At 36.2% G+C, this 22,536-nt stretch overlaps 1 protein-coding gene across 9 annotated transcripts in view; it reads right to left on the bottom strand.

Annotated features, from left to right (window-relative positions):
• The window catches only part of LOC106167007 (voltage-dependent calcium channel subunit alpha-2/delta-3), a 91,641-nt gene that overhangs the window by 36,690 nt on the left and 32,415 nt on the right, over nucleotides 1-22,536 (bottom strand). For 7 of the 9 annotated variants that reach the window (XM_087014387.1, XM_087014384.1, XM_087014389.1 and 4 more), the window contains exons 3-6: nucleotides 17,206-17,313; nucleotides 8,402-8,461; nucleotides 6,508-6,742; nucleotides 3,312-3,443 (exon numbers count right to left, since the gene is read on the bottom strand). In XM_087014387.1, coding sequence (XP_086870513.1) covers nucleotides 3,312-3,443; nucleotides 6,508-6,742; nucleotides 8,402-8,461; nucleotides 17,206-17,313 — 535 coding nt within the window. Of the gene's footprint in view, nucleotides 1-2,558; nucleotides 2,614-3,311; nucleotides 3,444-6,507; nucleotides 6,743-8,401; nucleotides 8,462-17,205; nucleotides 17,314-22,536 lie in introns of those variants that run through there. The other 2 variants (XM_087014385.1, XM_087014393.1) reach the window with 2 other exon arrangements.

A 22,536-nucleotide genomic window follows, 5' to 3' on the forward strand; every position in this document is an offset into this window, starting at 1 on the left:
GGAAAAAAAGAAATCAGAAAACCATCAATCAGAACTTATCTGACAAGCAAGTGCATGGCAGTGCATCAGCTCTCAGAGACATGCTTACTGATTGGCCAATATTTCTCGGATAACGAATTAATTTTTTTTCATTAAGAAGGGTGAAGAATGGTCTAAATTATTTGAATGGAAAAATATTTAAAAAAGTAAAAAATTAAAAAAAAATTTTTTTAACTTGATATTTGATTTGTTTTTACCCCCTCCAATTAAAAAAAAAAAAATTGTGCAAGTTTCAAAACTGCAATATATTGACAAATAAATAATCATGCAAAAAGTAGTTAGCCAATATGTTTCAAACTAGAAATTTTGGAAAACTAGTAAGACGCCAATGAGCAGATGTACTCCCAAAAGAATGATAACCACACTTTGAGCATTTGCAGGAAACTGAAACAAAAAGGACAAAGTGATCAGTATCGTAAGCAAATTATACTGGAAGATGAACTGTGCTGTGAAAGCTGACATGGGTATAGCAAATACAGCAAAACAGGTGCTGAAATGGAGAAACTATGGGCGGAAAGTGATGCACTATAATCCTTTCATAAGTGGAAAGGAAATACTTGTGTGACGTCACTACTTTTACCAGTATTTCATAAATGGAAAGGAAATACTGGATTTAGTCCTCTGATTTCATATTTTCGCTGAGGATTTGGTAAACTGACCTGTCAAAAGCCATTAGCTTGAACTAGAGCTCAGTTACTTTTGAATACAGAAGAAATGTTAACACACAAATTTTAAGATATTACATTTTTGACAACATTACGTTCTCATCCACGCAAAATACTTTTTTGGGAAAAAGAGCTGAATAAGCAGATGAGATGAGATTTTAGTGTCAATTTTTGGATAGTTAGACTTATTGAATGACTAACTGTGACCAAAGATAAAATGGTATAAATCTGCAGAAAAAATTAAGTCATCTATTATTGATAGATTTAGTGCTTCACTCCCAAAAAATTGGTCAAAAGCTCATCACCAGTGTAAACTAACTCCATCTAACAGGATCGATCTATCTCAGAGGGGTTTCTTGCAAAATTGCTTTCAGCTTAAGCAACTTAGATGTCTGTCACGCCTACTGAAGCTTCTAAACGATAATTAATAACCCTCAATAGCCTCAGTAGGCGTGACAGACATTTAAGCCTCTTAATTTGATTGCAATTTAGCAAGAACCCCCTCGGAGAAGGATCGATCTTGTCAGATCGATCTAGGTATGGGAACCCAGTCATACATGTGTATAGAGAGCCAAGTGAGTTGTATTAGGTCTTCCTTATCGTATGCCACTTGGCAAAAAAAGGCAATGCTGACCCATGGAGCTGTGTGTAATGTGACCATTGTGACTTGGAGAAACCCCACACCAGGGTCATAGCGCACCTGTCATCATGATCAGAATATAGCATGAAAATTGGACTGTAGTTTTAAGTTATCTGCTGACACATTTCGATCTAAATTGTAAGATGTGGTAAGGATTCATCAATATGAGATAAAATGGATAAAAGCAAAGTTGAATTGTGAATAAAAGAAGATATTTTTGCTATGACTGTTTTTGAATGGCTGTGTCTCAATAATTGTTTTTCTTCCATAAAACCATGCTTCATCTGTGTTTATATTTAATTATCAAATCCAATAAAGCAAAAAAGCAACACACACGTCTTATTATTGAAATAAACCTTTCCTTCCGCAGAGCAGAATCTGTTTAATAGACCTTTACGTCTGACTACACTGGTCTGGTCACGTAACACTGCCGTCAAACCAAACTGGATTGATGGTTTATATGTGTACAGTTAGAAGACTATGGGTCATTTCACAAAAAAGTCAACATTGAGTCAAGTCATTGATCAACACACACATTACAATGTAACATTTGCATAATGTCTTTTAAACAACATTAAATTTTATTTACTGTTAATTTCTTTCCATGTTGGATGGTAGTGTAAAATATTGAAAATAATGGAGCAAGTCAAATTAATGCAAATATTACACCAAATATATCCATCGCTGGCGTGACTTAAATGTTCACTTTTTTTTGCAGAATGACCCCTACATGTAAGAAGTCAGCTATGGGGAAATCTAAGAACAGCTAGGCGCCCGCACTCAGTAGAGCTGGAAATATGAGAAAAGGATGCCAATCAATTCTGAACCTTCTGCAAACTGCCCAAAGATGTATTTCAGCTTTTGCAAACACAAATCTGACAAAAATGTGAAATTTTGAATTTTAAGTGCGAAGTTGTTATTGATTTGTAAAGCTAACACCAAAATCTTTACATCTTGGCATGAACCAATTAAGCTTTTATAGTGTAAAGCTGTAAATGTTTTTTTCTTATATCATTTAATATTCTGTAAGATTCCAAGATATCGAGGACAATCTACATACAGATCACGTGGTTATCTTTAGGCATTTTTGTCACAGTACAAAACAGATTGGCCAATGAGCAGCTAATTAATAAAGTGTGATAAGAATTAACAGAAGAGGTGCGTAAGGAGGTAAAATCTGCAGTCCACCCTGAGGCCAGTCATCAGCCACTTACCAACCCCTTGTGCGGCAGTCGAACATGTCAATACCTCGGTACTGCCACTTCATTCCTTAAGAAAAATCAAATTGAATGTATGTGTTCATTAACTTTGAAATAACAAAAAACCCTGTCATAAAATGAAAGAATGTCTCTGATTTCTTCACTCAGGTAATATTGCATTACTATACGTGCAAATTTTCAGGAATCATGCCGCAGGATGAAAACACTTTAAAAAATCCAAAAATAAACTGTTTTCAGATTTTGTTATTCCATTAAACCCAAGTAAAACATAGTGACTGTCTCTTCCATTTCCTGTGTCAACAAGATCTCAAATATCATGGGAGATCTGCTTCACTACACTGTTCTCATCATAGTCCAACAATGTATCTATATTACATATATATATACACATATCTTCATGCACATATTTTCTACTGGTCAATCTGTTGTTTTACTGGTGTTGTTATCCATATTCAACATCCAATATTATTTCCAATATGTGACCAATGTGTTCTTTATGAAGGCTTATTCTCGCCTTCAACAAAAGAAAAATTAACTGTACTTTACAAATACTTAATAAGATCAAAATCTGTATTTTATTCACAAAATTCAACCAAGGTGCATTTTCTAATCAAATTAGTGGTATTTTATGATTTACTGGATACAGTTGTTGAGGCACTATTTGTTTGTGATTCAATAATGCTCAGTAATGTGTCAAGCTCAATGTCAATGTAAAAATAGAAAACATTTCTTGGTTACTCCACTTACCTGGAAATGTTCGAAAAAATCCCGACGCACTCCCAAAGTACTGCCAGGTTAACGTGGGGTCTATTTCATAGTTCTTTTTAAAAACTGGATCTAATTTTTCCGACCAGGAAATGCCATTGCTGACATTTGGATCTAGAGGAAAACATGAATAAAAAGTGATAAATATTCAACAGTTTGAAACAATTTAAGGAGTGAGACCGAAAAGTGATCTACTTTAAATAAAGCATGGCAGAACATCAGCTGATCAATGATTTTGCCAGAGGGAGTTAGGGTGGGGGGGCATCTGGGGGGGGGGGGCGCAAAGTTTGCCTTACATAGCTTGGAAAATGTATAAAATGTTGGGTTAATTATTGGACACTGTTTTTATCTGCTTTGAACCAATAAATGTTCAGACCCTGATGGTTCAAAATTGATTTGATCACTAATATCACTGAGTATCACTGATGAAGAGAGTATAGAGCTACAAGTTATTTAATCACAAGCTGCAGCAAATAATATCCATAGGTATATAGGGCAATGATGCCGTGAACCTTAGAGAAAAAGTGCTTAATAAAAGAAAGAAATGATATCCTCATGCACTTATCACTCATCAACTCGGGCAATTATAGCGCCAAGCTCGAGACATATAGAAAGAAAATTAAGAAGGACATGCCTGCCTCCAAGCCAATATGTATATGTCTTTTTTCTATTGTAATCCAGCTTTCAACGGGTGTGGTTAAACTAGTCTCACATAGATTGATAAAAATGCTGCTGGGTTTGGCATATTAATAGTCACATTTTTTTTCATGGTACCTGTATATTATGATCCGTTGACCTGTAGAATTTGTAACAGATATCATACAAGTCATTTAGGCATATTTGGTACACAGGACCGTAGCCAGCAATTTCAAAAGGGGGGTTCTTTTTCTGGAAAAGTGGACCATTTTCTATACAAACTTCATGTACCTAGATCAAATTTTACCCAGAGCGGACCTTTTCCCAGCAAAAAGGGCGGTTCTTTCTAACCCCCCGAACCCCCCCCTGGCTACGGGCCTGGTACATGTGGTATACACAAAAGCAAAACAAAATTGAGTCTCAGGATTGACTCCATTTACTGGCATGCACCTTATGCTGTTGAGTATTGTGTCCCATCTACACAACAGCTTGTCCATAGCTGGCATAAGCATGCATATGAGACAGGCCTCTAGCCAAACATTTCAAAGATGGTTCTTTCCTGAAAAAATTGACCTTTTCAGGACCCCCTTACTTCATCATACCAGAAAACTGGCACGGAACCCAGATCAATTACTTTCATGAAAACCAGACATTTTCCAACCACAACTGCCTAATAACACGTATGTCTGCATTAATTTTTTTCATTACATCAGTCACGGTGGGCGTTTAAGCCATAATGGCTGCTTTTCCACATACAGAAACATTGGTTTTGAGTCAATCATGATTAAAACTAGCCAACTGGAGCTCATGTCATTAAGATTGATCTATTTTCAGTCAAATGTGAAGGCAGGCCATCTACTATGTATGGGTAATACCAACACAGGCTAGGTGGTCAATGGGCAGAGGTGGTGATTAGGCGTTTATATGGCTTCTGAGCATGATTATCCAGTCCATTTAAACAGTCAAGGTTTCGACCCATTGCCGTGAAAGAGGTCCCTGAATGACCATCAAGGGGGCAAGAAACCAGGGCTGTTAGACACAGAACTGAAAACTGAGTAATCAGATCACAGCAGCATGTTTTCTTAAGAGCAAGAAAAGCTATATTGAGTCATCACATATCATTTTACTGTGAAGTTTCTAGAATAAAATTTGAGGAAATTTTCAATTATTTTGACCTTCTGTTGCAGAAACTTTGATGTCCTTATATAATAATCATCATAGTAGAATGTTTGTTCCCAATCAAAATTAAGCCAATTAACTGGCGCTGTTGAGCATGGAGGCTCCATTTAGGCAATTCTCTTGCTTTGTAGCTATGGAAGCTTCTAAATAATCATCTCTCAAACTGCTGATATACAGGAAACTGTGCCACTTGACGTGAAAAGAACAATATACATGTAGTCTAACCTAATTCAAAGAATGAAAAAGGTACATTTATTTCAGATGTAAGACTAATAAATACTCTTCCGACAGCAAAATCAATTGTATTCTTAATTTAATTTAGTTAATATTCTCTTTAAAAATATATCATTTGGTCTATCAAATACAGACTTTCCTTAACCAACATATAGGACAAAATTAAACAACCATTCTGTGTAACCTTCTTCCCCCCCTCCATATCTCCCTTGCTGCTCAAGTATGCTTCTAGCAATAAAATCGACTCCCAGAAGTAGTTTCCAAGAATGCCCCCTTAATATCCGATATGTCATGTTTGAAAAGCTGTAAGGAGCACCACTTGATAGAACATGTAAACAACCTGGTTTCTTTCCAACAGACGACTAATTGTGCATTGATTCCTTTTTCATGAAGAAGCCCAAAAAGATAATTAAGGGGAAAGTTAGCAACCTGAAACATGTTAAGACCACGCCATATTATATAGTTCGGATTAGAAAACTGTTGACTTTTCGTTTCTTTCTCTCTCTCTCTCTTTTTTTTTTTTTTTTTTGATGGGGTGAGAAGGTAAAGTGGAGGATAGGGGTGGGTGGGTTGAAACTGTATGCTAAAAGTTTGGTTCTGATCCTTCAGTAAAAAAAGAGATCTGTATTGCATGACATACAATTAATTAAATTTACAGAATATGTTGCACATAATGACCTCACTTAAAGCAGATACCTATATGATTATATAACCTGGAATATGGTAGTTCCAGATCTGTCTTACAACAATGATTGATATAGTTACATGCATATTACAAACTTTACACATATAACGAACAAAAATGGCCAGACCAAATTAGTATATTATAAACATTCTGAATTTTATTGTTACACTATCAATATTGTATGAATGTGGTGCTACAATTGCCCGAGTTGAGGAGTGTTATGAATAGTATCGTTTGTTGGTGAAAGTAGGATTCAAACGGAAACGAGCTGCTAACAGACAAAAAGCAACCAATTATAACCAAAACTATACCTCCTTGTTGGAGGTAAGTAAGAGAGCCTTCATACAAGAAATACAACCTTTCCTTTGGAGATGCTAATGATTGAAGGTTTCAATGATGCAATCATGGTTGGAAGAAGATAGGTTGAAAGAAAAAGATACTTACATCTGTCATAAACATCTGTTGGAACATGCACAGTGCTGTAGTTTAGATTTACTCGAACATAATTGAAATGCTCATCTTCGTGAACAGTCAGATTGAGCCATTCGGGGTTAAATTGCAAATGTTCATTTTCGTCATCCACCATTGTTGGAGGCATGGTGGCACCCGGCTCCGTTGTGACATAGTTTCCAGTTTTTTCATTTATTTCATTGATTCTTTTGGCATTGTAATAATGAAGCTGGAAAAAAAAAAAGACGCAAGTTGTGAATGCTTCCCAATTATATCAACATGTATACAAAGTGGCAAAATAACCCCATGACACAGCACACGAGTGTTTTTCAGCCTTTTCCACTGAAGATTACTTTTATGACTTCTGCTTTTATTACACAGAAAAAAAAAATACATATTTTGTGAATACTGCAAAACTGGCATTTATACTTGTGTAAAATTTTCAAAATGAATTGACAAAGAGGGGCATGAGATTTGTACAACACTTCACGACAAGAGTACATCTTTACTTTTGCCAGCGCAAAAATGTCAGTAAAGATGTTTACGTCCTAGAAAATTGAAAAACCCTATCAACTGCTATCAAGGCAATCAAATAATCGAAATGGTAACTGCTTCCCGTCAACAACTATCGGTCTTTCAGAAAATGTAAAGGAACTAAAAAGACTTGAATGTCCAAAATCAAAAACGTACTTAACCTGCAGTGCACAGACTCAATTTGGAAAACAAATTAATTTCTCTAAAGGTCAATCCACTTTTTTTATTTTGCTCATGTAGTGTCTATTATTCCCTGTGTAGGAAGAAATCATCCACCTACTCGACATTAATTGCTAATTGCCAATTGCTATAATAACTTCATTTTCTCAAATCTAACACCAATAATCAAGAAATTTACATTCCTCACATGGGGTGGCAACAAGACTGTGAAACTGATAAATAAAAAAGGAATACAAAATGACAAACTTGTGGTGAACAATAATGAAAAGCCCTTTAGGTAACTGTGAAAAGTCAGATTTCATTTCTCAAAAGCAGTTTCCCTCTGTGCTTTTCCCTCGTTTGTTGTCATTTTTGTTACGATTTGATTTGACTGCTTCTGATTGGTTGTTTTACAGCAAAGTCGTGGATCGGACCAAGAAGTTTTCTTGTAATCAGAACTGCGTTTGTCACATAGTTGATGCTAGATGTAGCAGAAAAGTTTTCAAAATTTTAATTTTATGATCATAATGTACCTAATACACATTTCCTCAAATGTGGCTACAAGGCAAGGTTAAATTCAGTCAAATAAATAACACTTTTTTCACAGCTGAAAAAAAAAAAGAGAGAAAAAAAAACACAAATGAGATCATTTGGATTCAGTGTCACAGCCCCTTAGCCTAATACCATACATTCTTGAAAGTCACACAGTGCTCTCTGTACCCCTTGTTTATTTGATTAATAAGTTATGGATTCAAAGGAAAATTACATTTCCCAAGGGTAATTAAGTTACAATCATCAGTATTCAGCCTTATTTTGTCTAACAGAAAGATGACCCAAGCCCAGGATAGGTTTAGAAACCTCTCACACTGCTTGAGTTGACATTAGGTTCCGGTCCTTTATTAAATCAATGACTTCCTCGAGTGTGATTCCCTTGGCCACTTGCTTGCACATCCTGTAGGCTAAAATGTCACAGCTAGTTGAAATGTCAAAGTTAGTTGAAAAGTCACAGCTTGTGGTGACATTGAACGATAAGGGTGAAAGCAATTAAGTGGAATCTCCCACATGTATATGCCAATACAGACACCAACCTGTATTGGATGTTTTACACAATGTAATAAAGAAAACACCGCTTAATAAGCACTTATATTTCTATATCATGCATTTAAATATAGTATCACATCTTTTAAAAACTTACATCTATCTCTGGATCAAACGTATGCTGTTTATTGGCTTCTTCTGCTGCTTCAACAAGTCTCTAGAACAAAAAAGGCAAAATATTTAAAAAGCAACATAAAGTTAAATATATTAAGTTAAGGACAAGGACTTAATTTTGAGGTTTTTAAAAAAATGTATGTAATCTGGCATTATTGTTAAAGAGGACCTGAAATTTTTTCATAGAATGTCACCGTTTATCTTGAAGCAGTACTTTATCTACTGCCATCAGCAAGTCCAATAGTTTTCATTAAAATTTACAAGATTTAAAGACAGAAATTGGGCTTTAAGTTAAAGATGTGATTCATCTTGCTTTTAAAGTTAAGACTTTTGGGAAAAAATTCCTTCATGAGCAGCACATGTAAATATTCATCCAAGCCAAGGGGGTTGTAGGGTTTCGAAGGGGGGGGGGATTCAAACACACCACCCTTTTGGCCGAAAAAAAAAATCCCTTCCGAATCAAAATTTGACTCTGGTTCTTTGCCATTGTTTATTTAATGGTAACATGGTTCGCTTTTTTTCAGACCCCCACCCCTTTTAAAATTCCTAGCTACAGGTTTGAGCAATGTCACCTGTATGAAGATCTTCGCTCATGATTCCTCAACTCTACTCAGTGCCAGCTCATTACTACTAAATCCATCACTCAATCTCAAAGTCTTCATTTATGGACAGCATACTCTCGCTTCTTCATTTGTTTTCTTGTCTTACTTGTACACAGTACATCATTAGCAGAACACTTAGTTTGTAATCTAGCCGGTCATTCATCATTAAGATGAATTGCTGCACAATTTCTGCCTATCTCAGATATCATGCCATGCATTGGAATTAAGAACTAACACAAGAGAGATGGCAATAAAACCGTGATCAAATACCCATAAGTTCACACGTACAATGTAATTTCTCTTTAATAATAAAATGCCTACTCATATACATTCACAGGTGTGATGCAATTTATCTTCATAATGATCGAATGCTTATCAACTGTTACTAATATATTCATATTTTCCCAGGGACAATGTACTTTATCTTTTAATTGACAGTCAAATGCCTATATTTAGAGGAATGACATAATTACATCATTACAATAGGGCAATTAGTATAAGAAGTAATAAAACAATTATTATGACTCATCAGATGTATTAATTGGTGCATTGAAAAAAAAAACTGTACTGTTGTAATATCTGTGGCATTCAGAAACCATTAACACTTCATAAAAAACAATTCTTCTTTTGTTAATAAATACAGTCACCAAGTACTTGTAGCAGCTGTTCAAGAACCTTCTAATGTTCCCCAATGTCTCTCCTAATGATTCCATAGATTGAGAAAAAAAGGGGATATTGATGATATGTGCTGAAGGCAAAATGTACTAAGAAATTGATACTCATGTAGTGTTATTACCATGGAGTACATGAATGATGGTCAGACCAAGACTTGAATACAAACTTTAAATCTTAGAGATATGTACACAAATGCATGCATCTCCTTCCATCCCCCCTCCCCTCCCCCACCCTCTCTCTCTCTCTCTCTCCCTTGCTGTCTCTCTCTCTTTCTCCCTTGCTGTCTCTCTCTCTTTCTCCCTTGCTGTCTCTCTCTCTCTCTCCCTTGCTGTCTCTCTCTCTCTCTCTCTCTCTCTCTCTCTCTCTCTCTCTCTCTCTCTCTCTCTCTCTCTCTCCCTGTCTCTCTCCCCCTGTCTCTCTGTCTAGTGAACACATGTAATTAAGTTGTTGAAGATTCCATGGGACGTGAGACAGAGGCAATCATACAGTGGCTTGATTAATTCATATGTACATGTGCCCAGAAATGAGCTAAAATGCACCATTTTCTTCATGTACTTCTCTATGAGATTGCTTCAAGGGATATTAGCAACATGCAAATACCACATGTACAGCATATAGAAGAACCCCCCCCCCCATTCTCCCCAAATATGCCTTTTTTAAGAGAGAGGAATAAACCAGTGAGAACACATTTAATACAAACCAGAAAGGAGAGAGAGAAGTGGCTGTTACTTAGAGCCACCTCCCTAACCTCCATGACAATTTAAAATCCTAAATTGCTGCACAACTATATTACAGTATGGCAAAATGGAGATATCATGCTCAGTCAAACACATACATTTTTACACCGAGTGCCTTCAATGATGCAGAAAAATAACCTTTGAGAATACAATGATCAGATCAGGAAGTTACCAATACCGCTTGCATGTCATATGCCTATGATTATCCCGAGTATTTCTACTTGATTTGTTTTGTGTGTGACTTCATTTGTAAAAGCCTACAGCCAGATGATGTGAACCATCTTAATTTTGCATGTTTTATACAGATAAGTATTGGAGGTAATCCTTTGGATGTCTTCTTTACAGGATTATGGTTTATATTGTCTGTCTCACTGTCTTCAGGCGTCTTAATTATGTGTGTGTGTGTGTGTGTGTGTGTGTGTGTGTGTGTGTGTGTGTGTACGTGTGTGTGTGTGCATGTGTACACTTGCATGTGTACATGCATGCATGCATTTCATAAACAAAAAAAGATGAAAATTAAACCATACTGATCAAATCAGTAGTGCAGTTACATCACCACAAAAAAAAGGCAAAAAAATATCAGATCTCTCCTAGGAAACACATACTCACAAAATCACACACTAGTACATTAAAAGTAGAAAAAACACACACTCCTCTTGATTACTAGTAACAATCTGCATTAATCATACCAGAGTACAGAGAAGCACCATGGGAGAATACCCAATACGATCCCAATGCCCCTACTGGTGTAGCTGTACTCCCCCCCGGGGCAGAGATCAGTCCCCCCGGAGACTTGGACTGAGGCATTAGGGGACCAGAAGATGAGATGTAGAGTTCACGAGGTCCATGTATAATACATACTAATAACAGCTTCAATGAAATTAGTTTGCTTTTCAGTGGACCAATTCCACGCGCCTTAATTCCGTCAATAGTTATTATACTACACAGCTGGCCAGTTAACAATGATAAGCAGAAAAATAAACGTAAACATACGAAATTCATATATATTTCCCAATATATTGACAAGTGATACATAAATTCAAGTGATAAAAAGGAAGCACATACTCATGTAACAGAACTTTCTCGATTGTAACCAATGTCAGCTAGTACACTAATGTTGGTCCAAGATTACTGGTTTTACTGAATGATCCACAGCTAATTTCTTCTGTCTGCACTTAAGACCTGCTCAAATTCTGGAGGCTATGACTAGAATAAGTCTTAATTAAGAAGACAAATTGCTAGCAGTGCAACAACCAGCTGTCCCTTCTTTTCTATTCTCTCACGCCAATTCATGTCGTACCATTATAACGGACCCCCTGGACCAGGTTGAACCAAAAAAAGCTTGGTCTTAATTTATAGACCAAAAATGTTGTCCATTTTGTCACAATGCAAATCCAAATTAATTTAATCATATGAAATACTGTCCTAACATACTTCAGACCAATATTTTACTAAGAGCGGATTCTCAACGAATTGAGCCAGGCTTTACAAAGCCGGTGACCTAAAAATGGCGGACGTACATGAAAGAAAAACCGCCTAATCTTTTAATAGTCTCTCCGCCTCCCCACACGTCGTCCCTGCGGGGTACAGTAATTAAATCTCGGCTCCAACCTCCAACTATGTCTACTGGGGCTGGGTAGTTCTGTGAATATCTCTGGTGATATTATCTCCGTAGATAGTCGATTCGTTGCTGCTCTACGGGCCAATTCATTCCTTTTTCGTCTCTGTTTTGACAGATAATAAAACAGAAGAGCTTTTTTTCCTTCGAACGCCTTCAGCCGCCATGCTTTCTTCACCACGAGTTTAACTGATGAGCATGCGCACTTAATATTTCTCAGGTAGCTTCCGCATGGCGAACGGAGCCGAGATTTAATTACTGTATCCCGCAGGGACGACGTGTGGGGAGGCGGAGAGACTATTAAAAGATTAGGCGGTTTTCTTTCATGTACGCCCGCCATTTTTAGGTCACTGGCTTTGTAAAGCCTGGCTCAATTCGTTGAGAATCCGCTCTTAGTGGACTAAAGTGAAATTATCTTGCACTGTAGTTGACTAAATTTTAGGTCTAAAACCTCTGGCCAATTTTAGTTAGCTAGCGACAAAGTTAGCAACTTTAATTAGCTGTTTTGTGAAACCAGCCCCTGGTTATTTTGTAAAAAGGAATCAAAGCATTATTTTAAGAAGTACACAGCTGCACATTAGCCACGATCTCTGACTGATGCACTTTCAATTCTTGCTTCTGTTCTTCTTCAATAATGTGTGGCAGTTCACAGCACCTGTGCCATATTCTGTATACTATTCTGTATCAGTTTCTACACAATCTCTGCTCACTGACTGTTATTAAGTGAGCAAGCAGTTTCAAATTTTTTTCTCCAAAAATTGGTCTACTTTGGCTCAATTTAAATCCATTAAAGTCATGTAGTGATCTACTAAATAACATTAGTACAGGGGATCCAGGTCTGAAACAATAAATCCTTCTCCATCTTGCTATAAAACAGGCATTTAACTGAAATACGTCTGATTTTATTACTGATTTAATTATCTTCAGTCAAAGCAAAAATAAAATATTGGTCTCAAAGTTTACATCCATTTTCAGGTGAAATTTCTCTTGTGAAACAGGACCCAGTATATATAGCCATATCTGTGTCCAAATTAAAAGTGAATCTTCAGTACACAATAACTTATTATGCAAGCTAATAGCTGTACTAAGTATACTTTGGGTGACATGTGATACAAATGAGTTATTGCAACCAGTCAATATCTTTTAACTCAGCTAGTTACATGTATGAAAAAAAAAAGACTGTTTGCAACAGGTTAAAACCTTTCAAAAGCTTTTACCATTGCTTTGGACTCAATGTGACAACAGCAATAAACCCTGTTTACCTTGTTAATTCAGTGAACCATTTCTATGTCAAATAAATAAATAAATAAATAAATAAATAAATAAATAAATAAATAAATAAATAAATAAATAAATAATGGCTAACTCAAGAGAAAGTCACCATGAGCAAAAAGCATCTTACCAAGATAATGAAATTACCCTTGGTCATTGTGAAAAAGCCGTATCTTGATTTAATGCACATTTATTGGCTATTCTGATGGTCATTTTCTGCCATACGCCAGATGATCTGAGAGATAAATCTGATGGTAATTGAGCGAAATGGGTTCGGTCACAGTTAAAAGCAATTAAAGACAGTCATTCCATATGGCTTAATGTTACTTTCTGTTCAATCACAATCAAATAATAAGGAAGACATCACAAAAAGTCTTGCCTGTCTTGCTATAAACCAGAAGCCATGTATTCTGTGCTATAAAACAGGCAGGACCGTGGGTCACAGTAAGTCTTTTCCAAGGCATTGTCTGTGGATAGCTGATAGAGGGCAGCACTGTCAAGAGTGCCCCACATACAATAGACAAAACTCCCCCCACCCCCACCCACCCCACCAATATTCTTCTACTGCAAGAGGTCATGCATGAAAAAAAAAAAAAAAAAAAAAAAAACAGCAATCTTGAGTTTCTAATTGATTGGTGCATATGGCAATCATTGATCCACTGCAGGCAAATCACACAAGATTTGGATTCTTCATCAGCTGGAAATAAATCTTCACGGATGATGGAATGATGAATTGGTTGTTTGATTGTTAATTGGATTTCAATTATGTCCCTCTTCAGTTGTCTGTTCATCATCACCAGTCTGACTGTACAGTTCCTCAAACCATTTTTCATCTTCAGTTTATTTCTACAGAAATTGCTAATTAAATTTGAACAAAATGAATGAATGTAATTTCCTCTCAAACAGCATTTGGTTAGAGATACTCAAAACTGCTGATTCAATGTAGCAAACAAGTAACTAAAATGTACTGATGAACCATGAAAAAAAGTTGAAATAACTTAAGGGTTTGAAAATTGAAGTAATTATGGTAATCAGATCTGCCAGATTAGATAATTTGGAAGAAAGGCAATCATGAGAAATGTTTCAGAGAATTAGAATTCTGATTGCCAATCCATCGTTTTTAATCAAGTGCTTGAAATTATGATGTCTTAGGGCACATTCACAATGAAACTATCACACTTAGTAGATCGATCCAACCCCGAAGGGACTCTTGCTGAATGCAACCAGATTAATTGAATGATTTGCTATGGGCTGATTAACTTTTGTGTGCATTTGGTCCCACTCAACATGAGGCCACACTTTTTTAATTTTATGGATGACATCCTGCGCGCGCACGGATTTTCGCCCGTTCTCCAAAAAAAAAAAAAAAAAAAAAAAAAAACCCCCCCCCCCAGCCCCCAACGAAGTCGGTTGTCGCAAACGTTGTTATTGAATTTGCAAGGAAATGAGCTTTCTGCGCATGCGTATTTTCGCCACGTGGAAATGCGGCCACTTTGCTGTCAAATTCATCTCTAGGATTACTTTCAAATTACACAACAATAAAAGTCATAAAGAGAACGGGCGCCATCGTTTTGGATTGGTATGCCATTGATATTGGGCATGGAGATATCACCTTTTTACAATTGTGCGAAAGGCTGGCGGCGGCCGAAACATTTCTGTGACATTCTGTATAAAGCAGCACATTAATACCAGGTTTTCTGTAGCGAAAGAAGGGTCGACAAGGGCGTCGAGGTATTTGGTGGGCTGAAGGTCGGACAGGCCACCTGACAGTTTCGCTGCTTCGTGTGAGTTGAAGTTGACAAAATGGCATCGTCTGAAATGACCTTTAATAGATTTGGTAGTATTAAGCATATCTTTGCATCATTTTTTAAACATTTCTGTGAAGTGTTCAAAATGTTTTAATATTCTGAGAATACAAATAAAGACACACTGTTTGATTGATATTTGTTTTATTGATTGCTATACCAAATGAATGCAAGAAATAACCTTAAATAGATTTGGTAATATGAAGTATATCAATTCATGACTTTTTTTACATTTCTACGAAGTATTCACAATGCTTTAATATTTTGAGAGCATGGATAAAGACATATTGTTAGTTTGATATGTGTTTCTGTGGTTAAATTTGTGTTTCCAGCTGTGTACTGACAGCATTCCTTTACTTAAGCAGTTTTTTTTTTTTTTGGACTGTTTTTTTTTTTTTCGCCCTCTCGCACCGATTTTGGGGTACTCAGAGGATGTCATCCATAAAAATAAAAAAGTGTGGCCTGAAGTAAAAAAAAAAGCTTGTACAAGACAAGTGCAAGTGAAAGTTAATCACCCCTAGCTGCTCCAAGAAGTATATTATTCAGTTCATCTAAGTGCATTCAGGTAAATCCAAGCAGAGTTGGATCGATCTACATTGTGCAAAACTTTCATTGTGAACAGACTGCTAAGAGCTGTTCCTACACAGTGACTAGCTGCATATGAGCCTGCTGTTTGTGGGAACTTTCACTTTCACTTACTGTTTGGGCTGAATCTAAACCTGTCAACCAAAATTACATCCACGAGACTATTTTTAATGTTTTTTTAAAAAGGTCATTTTGTGGTGACACATTTTGCCCCCTTTATTTTGCCTAAACCACTACAGCTTCTGTGCATAAAGTTCACTTCCATGCTGGTAGCTTCAGGATGCCATATCTCCTTGAAATGAGTCATGTACAAGAACATGATTGATCTTCCTCAACTGCCTTCTTAACTAAGAAATTGTCCAGATGAAATTGAAATGTTCTTAATGTCAATTAAGTCCCCACGTCTTTGCGTGCATTTATTGAGAATCAATAGCTTGATTTAACTGCAGTGTCTACGCCATAAACTCTGCCCTACTTGTTGCATGTGCTGGTTCAGAACCGCACTTCTCACATTAATATTCTTGGTTTTTGATTGAGATTTGATATACAGAATTACCTACTGAATCATCTTCATTCAGACATTTCTGTGACATATCTTCTATGAAACTGTTCAAAGCTGATCTTAAAAAATGACTTCCTACACCTACACTCACTTTCATTCAGATATATTAGATCAACAGATGAACTTGCTACAGCTAGATGCACGCTTGTCATATGCAATGTGAATCCAATAATTACCAGCTGTAGCAATGCAATGAAAGACATTTCAGTCCATTTGTGATCCACAGAACTGTCACTTGTATGGGTATTTTCACACTCATCATGTATCCAGAAAGTTGCACATTGCATGCATGGACACCTTAAACTTACCATGCCTCTGTAGAACTGTCAAAGCTATGGACAATCACACTCAAAGTGTGTCCTTAAAGATATCAACTGTATATGAGTATTTTTTCACACTTGCCATGTGTCCCTGAAATGGCCATTTGTTAATGGACACTTTTTTTACTCACTTAATTTGTGGTGTTTATTTAAAATATGTCAACTGTATGCATGGTCACTTTCACACAGTTTGTGTCTGTGAGTGTCAAATGTACCAGTATGGTCATGATCACACCATATGAGTTATCCTGTAACTGTCACATGTATAGGCACACACACAATAGGTTAACAGTTTTGTCTCCGAGTGTCCGTAAAGCTGTCAAGTGTGTGGTCACTGTCACCATTTCTGTGTTGCTGTAAATCGGTTGAAATTCACCTTCACATACATATTCGCAGGTTAAATGGTTTATTTTGGACTCCCTGTACCCAAAATCCTGGGGAAACCTGAGACTGTTTAGATCTGAATTATCTAATTAGAATTGTTACAAAACATACTGAATAAAGGTGAAGGGGTGGGTCCAGCAATTTTATGTGAATTGGAGTAAAACGAAATCATAGGCCTTCACTTTCTTAGAGCACTCTAAAAAATATATCCCAAACACCATACTCACGCTTATTGCGTCTTCCTTCTTCCGTAGCATTTTCTCCATATTTGTGGACACTGTGTCTAGTATTTTGGTGCCATTCATAATTTCTACCTTGGCCTCATCTTCATAACACTAAAAAAAAAAAAAGAAAAGATACGATATTTTATCAAATTTATTATATCAAGATTAGATCAAAATGATAGTATTACTGGTATTTACATGCATGTCTTCCTGGCACAATCAAGAAGTCAACATTTCAGTTGCCATATAGAATAATTATAGAACCAAGGTGTATTTCCACACAAGATGGGCAGACCCAACTCCTGGGGATGGGGTGGCGGGGGGGGGGGGGGGGGGGTCTATGTACAGTAACTTTGAATTTGATACCATTTTTGGAGATTTTCACTTTACTTCATGAGAATTTCTGGTCTTTTTTTCTTTTTAAGGAGGCTCTCTCACATTAGCTTGAGTACTTTTTTACAACTCATGATCAAAATATACATCAGGCAATAAAATATCAATGAAAGCTTTGTTGCCTGGTGCCGTTTGCATTTTTTACGATGTAATGTACATACTTACTACTTGCTTAAGAACTTTGTGACATTTTTTGGGATGCTACTTCTTGAAAAACAAACTGGATCACCTTCAAATTTTTTCATATTTTTTGTTCATATGGTTAGTAGGTTTTGTATTACAATTTTTACCAAAATTGCTAGGGCAGAAATGGTGTTTCTGAAACATGAGAGCCTCCTTAAATGAAATTAGTAATTTTTACAAAGGCACATGGAAAAGATAGGCAAAAAGCAAATGATAGTAAATTTCAATATGAGAGCAATCATAAGTAAAAAAAAATTGGATGATTAAAAATACATTAAAATGCATCCATACCAAATGACAAACAGTTGAGGCTTTGACTTATGATCATAGAACAGTGACTACGATTATCAATTATACATTTTTCAATTTCTCAACTACAGATTTTTGCATATGTTATGAGCTATTCCATAATGGTTGTTGCTTTCCAAATGGGTTTTTGATGGCATCAGTTAAAAAAAGTGTGACGACAGCCATCGATAAAAATGCACTTTCATAATAATGACTCAATTCCCTGACATAGTATTCCATTTCATCTTTTTATTTCTTTTTTTTCTTTCCAAATCTTGTGTAATATTCTGACGATATGGGGAACATACCAGAATCACGCAATTTTCAGGTCTCACAAACCATTCAAAACATTCTTTATGGCAAGTGTCTGTGACGTTAAAACTGGCACAATGCCAAGTGCCCGTAAAATTGGAGTTGGGGCCAATAAATTTTGATAAGATATTCAGTTACTGGTCATGGCCACTTGTGTTTCTGCCTTTGGCCAGTAGATTCTTAATCTATGGGAACTTGATGGGCAAGCATGCTAAAAAGTTTTTTCACACTGACTTCATTAACTATTCCTTGGAGAAATTCATTTGTCTAAGCTGGTTATAAATACATCATATATAATTTTTTTGGAAGCCAAAAAGGAGTTTAATGCCTTTATTAGAATATATTTGTTAGGCCAAAAAGTGAAGTACTTAAAATGTGAAATTGATTAATTTTTTTTAAAGCTAAGGGACCATTCCCATACCCTATTTTAGTAGCAGAATTGATCTATCTCAGACGTGTTTCTTGCTAAATTGTATTTAGTTCAAGCGTGCATGAAAGTTATTTATCCCCCTAACAGCTTCAGTGGGCATCACAGACATTAAAGCTGCTTAAACCGAATGCAATTTAGCAAGAACCCCCTCGGAGTTAGATCGATTCTGCTAGTACAACAGGTTTATGGGAACCCAGTCGAAGGGTGTTCACAGAACCTAGTTCAAATTTTGATTTACAGCCCACTTTAGCCATGTAAGTTATAACACAGCCCCACTGCACCCTGGGAAGCCAGCAGTGTCCACAATGCCCCCAAAGACTGGTTCCCCTTTAAGAGACCTTTGATTGAGATTTATTGTGTACTGATCTGTCAGGCCTATTAATATTGTCACATACCCTTCTATGATACAATAAAATCCAGATGACTGTACCAGTATATATATTTTTGAGTGATGCAGGGAAATTTCAGTCCCATAAGCAGGTACATATGGATCGAAGTTTGAAAATGAAGAAGTTGGCACGTATTGAATCTGAAACTCAGCTGGGGTACACTCAAGATAATTTTGGGTCTGGAACATGTCACAGGTGACAAGCCTATTTCACTAGGGATTTAAACATCTCATATCCTGCTGAGTCACATATTTGAACCAATGACAGAAGGGAGGGTCCATATATTGTGCATCAGAGATTCAAAATGTCCATGAATCAATTGGGTTGCCTGGTGACAAATTTGAGACTGCTGACAGTTTTCGTTAAAAGCCCATCCGAAAGTGCCTATAATTGGAAGTGGACGTTGAAAATCAATACAAATTCACTTGTAGCTTGGTTGACATATAGGCTGAAGCCGCCAGGTTTAATATTAAGTAATCTGGAGATTACCATCATTAGTCTATTTCTTTCTTCAACGATATGAAGATTTAATACAAGGCATCTAAGAAATGGTGCGTTTCTACTGCAGATGTCCAATCGCTTTTTTGGCTTAATTTTTTTTTGTATCTCGATTGCCTGAGTTCTGCATATATGTTTGAGAACATAAAACATTATTTTTCTGAAGCAGATTTATGGACTATTGATCAATAATAAAGAAACATGTAGGAATCTTTTTAGTGTTAATTTCTTGCTGTATCCCAACATAAAAGCTTGATTTGCATCACTGATGAAAAACTGTATATAATATTATTTTGTTCTGATAAGAGACGGTACCATCTGGTTATCCAATTCATATGTCAGTATTGCATCTAACAATTTAAAAGCATGTGTCACTATGGCAAGTTTTGCTGATTGGCTGTGAATGGAGGGCCAGTATTTGGCAAACATCTGGGCCATAGCCTTAGCCAACATTTAGGCTAAAATTAGTCAAACATTTGGGACATCAACTGAACCAGCATTTGGTACATGTACTGAACCAGCATTTGGGACACCAAATGAAACAGCATTTGGTACATATACTGAACCAGCATTTGGGACACCAAATGAAACAGCATTTGGTACATGTGCTGAACCAGCATTTGGTACATCAACTGAACCAGCTTTTGGGACACCAAATGAAACAGCATTTGGTACATGTACTGAACCAGCATTTGGGACACCAAATGAAACAGCATTTGGTACATCAATTGAACCAAAATTTCGGACATCTACTGAATCAGCATTAGGGACATCAACTGAACTAGCATTTGGGTCATCAACTGAACCAGCATTTGGGCTACCATATGGGCAAATTTTCCTCGTATGAGAACTGGAACATATATCTTCACACAATATGTTTTCATAAAAAAGAAAAATAAAAAAAGACATTTTCCTTAGAAATTGTTTGTTTTTACTGATGACCCATTCCATTAGGATTTCTGAGAAAATGTGCTGCTGGAAGTTACCATTTGATAAGTAAACAGAACATCAATGAGTCAAATTAAATGTACTGTGGCCCCAAGGGTCCAAAACAAAAGACATCATTTGCAGGAATTCTTGGTAAATTGAAAAGTGTAATGTACTAAATAGAACCGTTTTGCAGGGTTTTACTAGGGCAGACATCAAGAACACAACACATAAATAAATGTGAACTGCTCCATCTCTGGGTCTTTTCTTCTCAACACTCACCTTGTTATTATCAGTGAGGGTACAGCAACGTGTGTGTGTGTGTGTGTGTGTGTGTGTGTGTGTGTGTGTGTGTGTGTGTGTGTGTGTGTGTGTGTGTGTGTGTGTGTCACATACAGTTCATGGACTCACTAACTCTATGTGTTTGATTATCTGACAATGTCTGTCACAATACTTAATTAACAGAGGTGGTTTTCTGCTGGGCTGGTGATCCAACAGTGACTATGTATGTTTCAAGTACTACATGTAGATCCAAAGTACAGTTAAAGAATCATATTTTACTTTGAGTGCATGTGAACAAAATTGTTTCTATGGTGACTGACATAAGTGGCTGAAGTGGATTCAAGGAATTGCTTGATACATCTTCAACTGAAGAAGTTTATGTTGATTAAAACGAGTGGTTGGTTGGGACTTGATTAAAAGTATTGTCTGTTACACCTTTAATTGGATAGGTTCGTGTTGTTTGGCAATTGGTTTAATTGGATTCAAGGAATTGCCTCATTCAACTTTGAATACAAAGGTTAGTGATGACTGATAAGTGGACAAATACCTTTAATTGGACAGGTTTTGGTTGATTGAAAAATAGTTGGGTTTGATTCAAAGGATAACCAGAAGCACCTTTGATTGGCAGAACACTATATTTCCTCTGCTAGAAACTTGAGCTACCTAGTCTATATATATATATATATATATATATATATATATATATATATATATATACTACAAACTTTTTTAGACAAAGGAGCTAGGAGGAAGGTTATGTCAGATAATTCATCACATCATAAATATGATTAAATATTTCAATTGCAGAGGAATTTGACAAATCCATGTGACTGTGAGAAGTTCCTGTTGCTATAAGAAAACACAACTGCTTTATTAAATAGACAACAAAGCTGACAAATATACAGACATTTAAAAATAAGTTTTATATGATAATCTCCCTTATTCTCGGGTCTGATGTGCTGTTGAAGATCCTGCAGTTTTTTCAATTTTTTGACTTAGGAGCAATATATAAAGTTTTTTTTTATAAAAATGATGTAAATCATTTTAAATGATATTTCAATAGATGTATTGGCCATCATGTAATCACCATGTTCTATAATCTTACAAAATTAGTTTAATTTCACTCCTTTATTTGTGATATAATCATATCACCATAGTTCTTGTTTTTCTGAGGTTCTTAAGCCTCCATGTTATTGACCAGATTCCGAATGGATTTCCTTGAATCCAAAAAATTGGCAACAAGTGGCAATTACTTGGAGTTCTCATGCCGCAGGTGAATTCATCTGGCACTATATTAAGCACAATCAAAGCACTAATCTAACGTGCTATAATTTCATTTTTGAAATCTCAATACAGCCATCCAAATTATTGATTCTAAGCAAGGCAATATTGTGATAAAACCAATGACCTAGAGGCTTTTCATTCATGTGTCATCTTATTTAAATGTTTTGACAATGGGAACAAATGACCCTTACATCCTGACAACATGACTCCAAGTCATGAAATTGAACAATTTATCTAATAATACTCTAACCTGACCAATTTACTAGGTACAATACCATGCTATTACAGTGTGGAATAAAGCCAGGCTCACTTTATTATGGCCTGCCTATACCTAGTGGCAAAAAGGGA

This window comes from Lingula anatina, chromosome 6, assembly GCF_051362555.1.
Source record: "Lingula anatina isolate TDL-2025a chromosome 6, LinAna3.0, whole genome shotgun sequence".
In the NCBI taxonomy this organism is placed as follows: Eukaryota; Metazoa; Brachiopoda; class Lingulata; order Lingulida; family Lingulidae; genus Lingula; species Lingula anatina.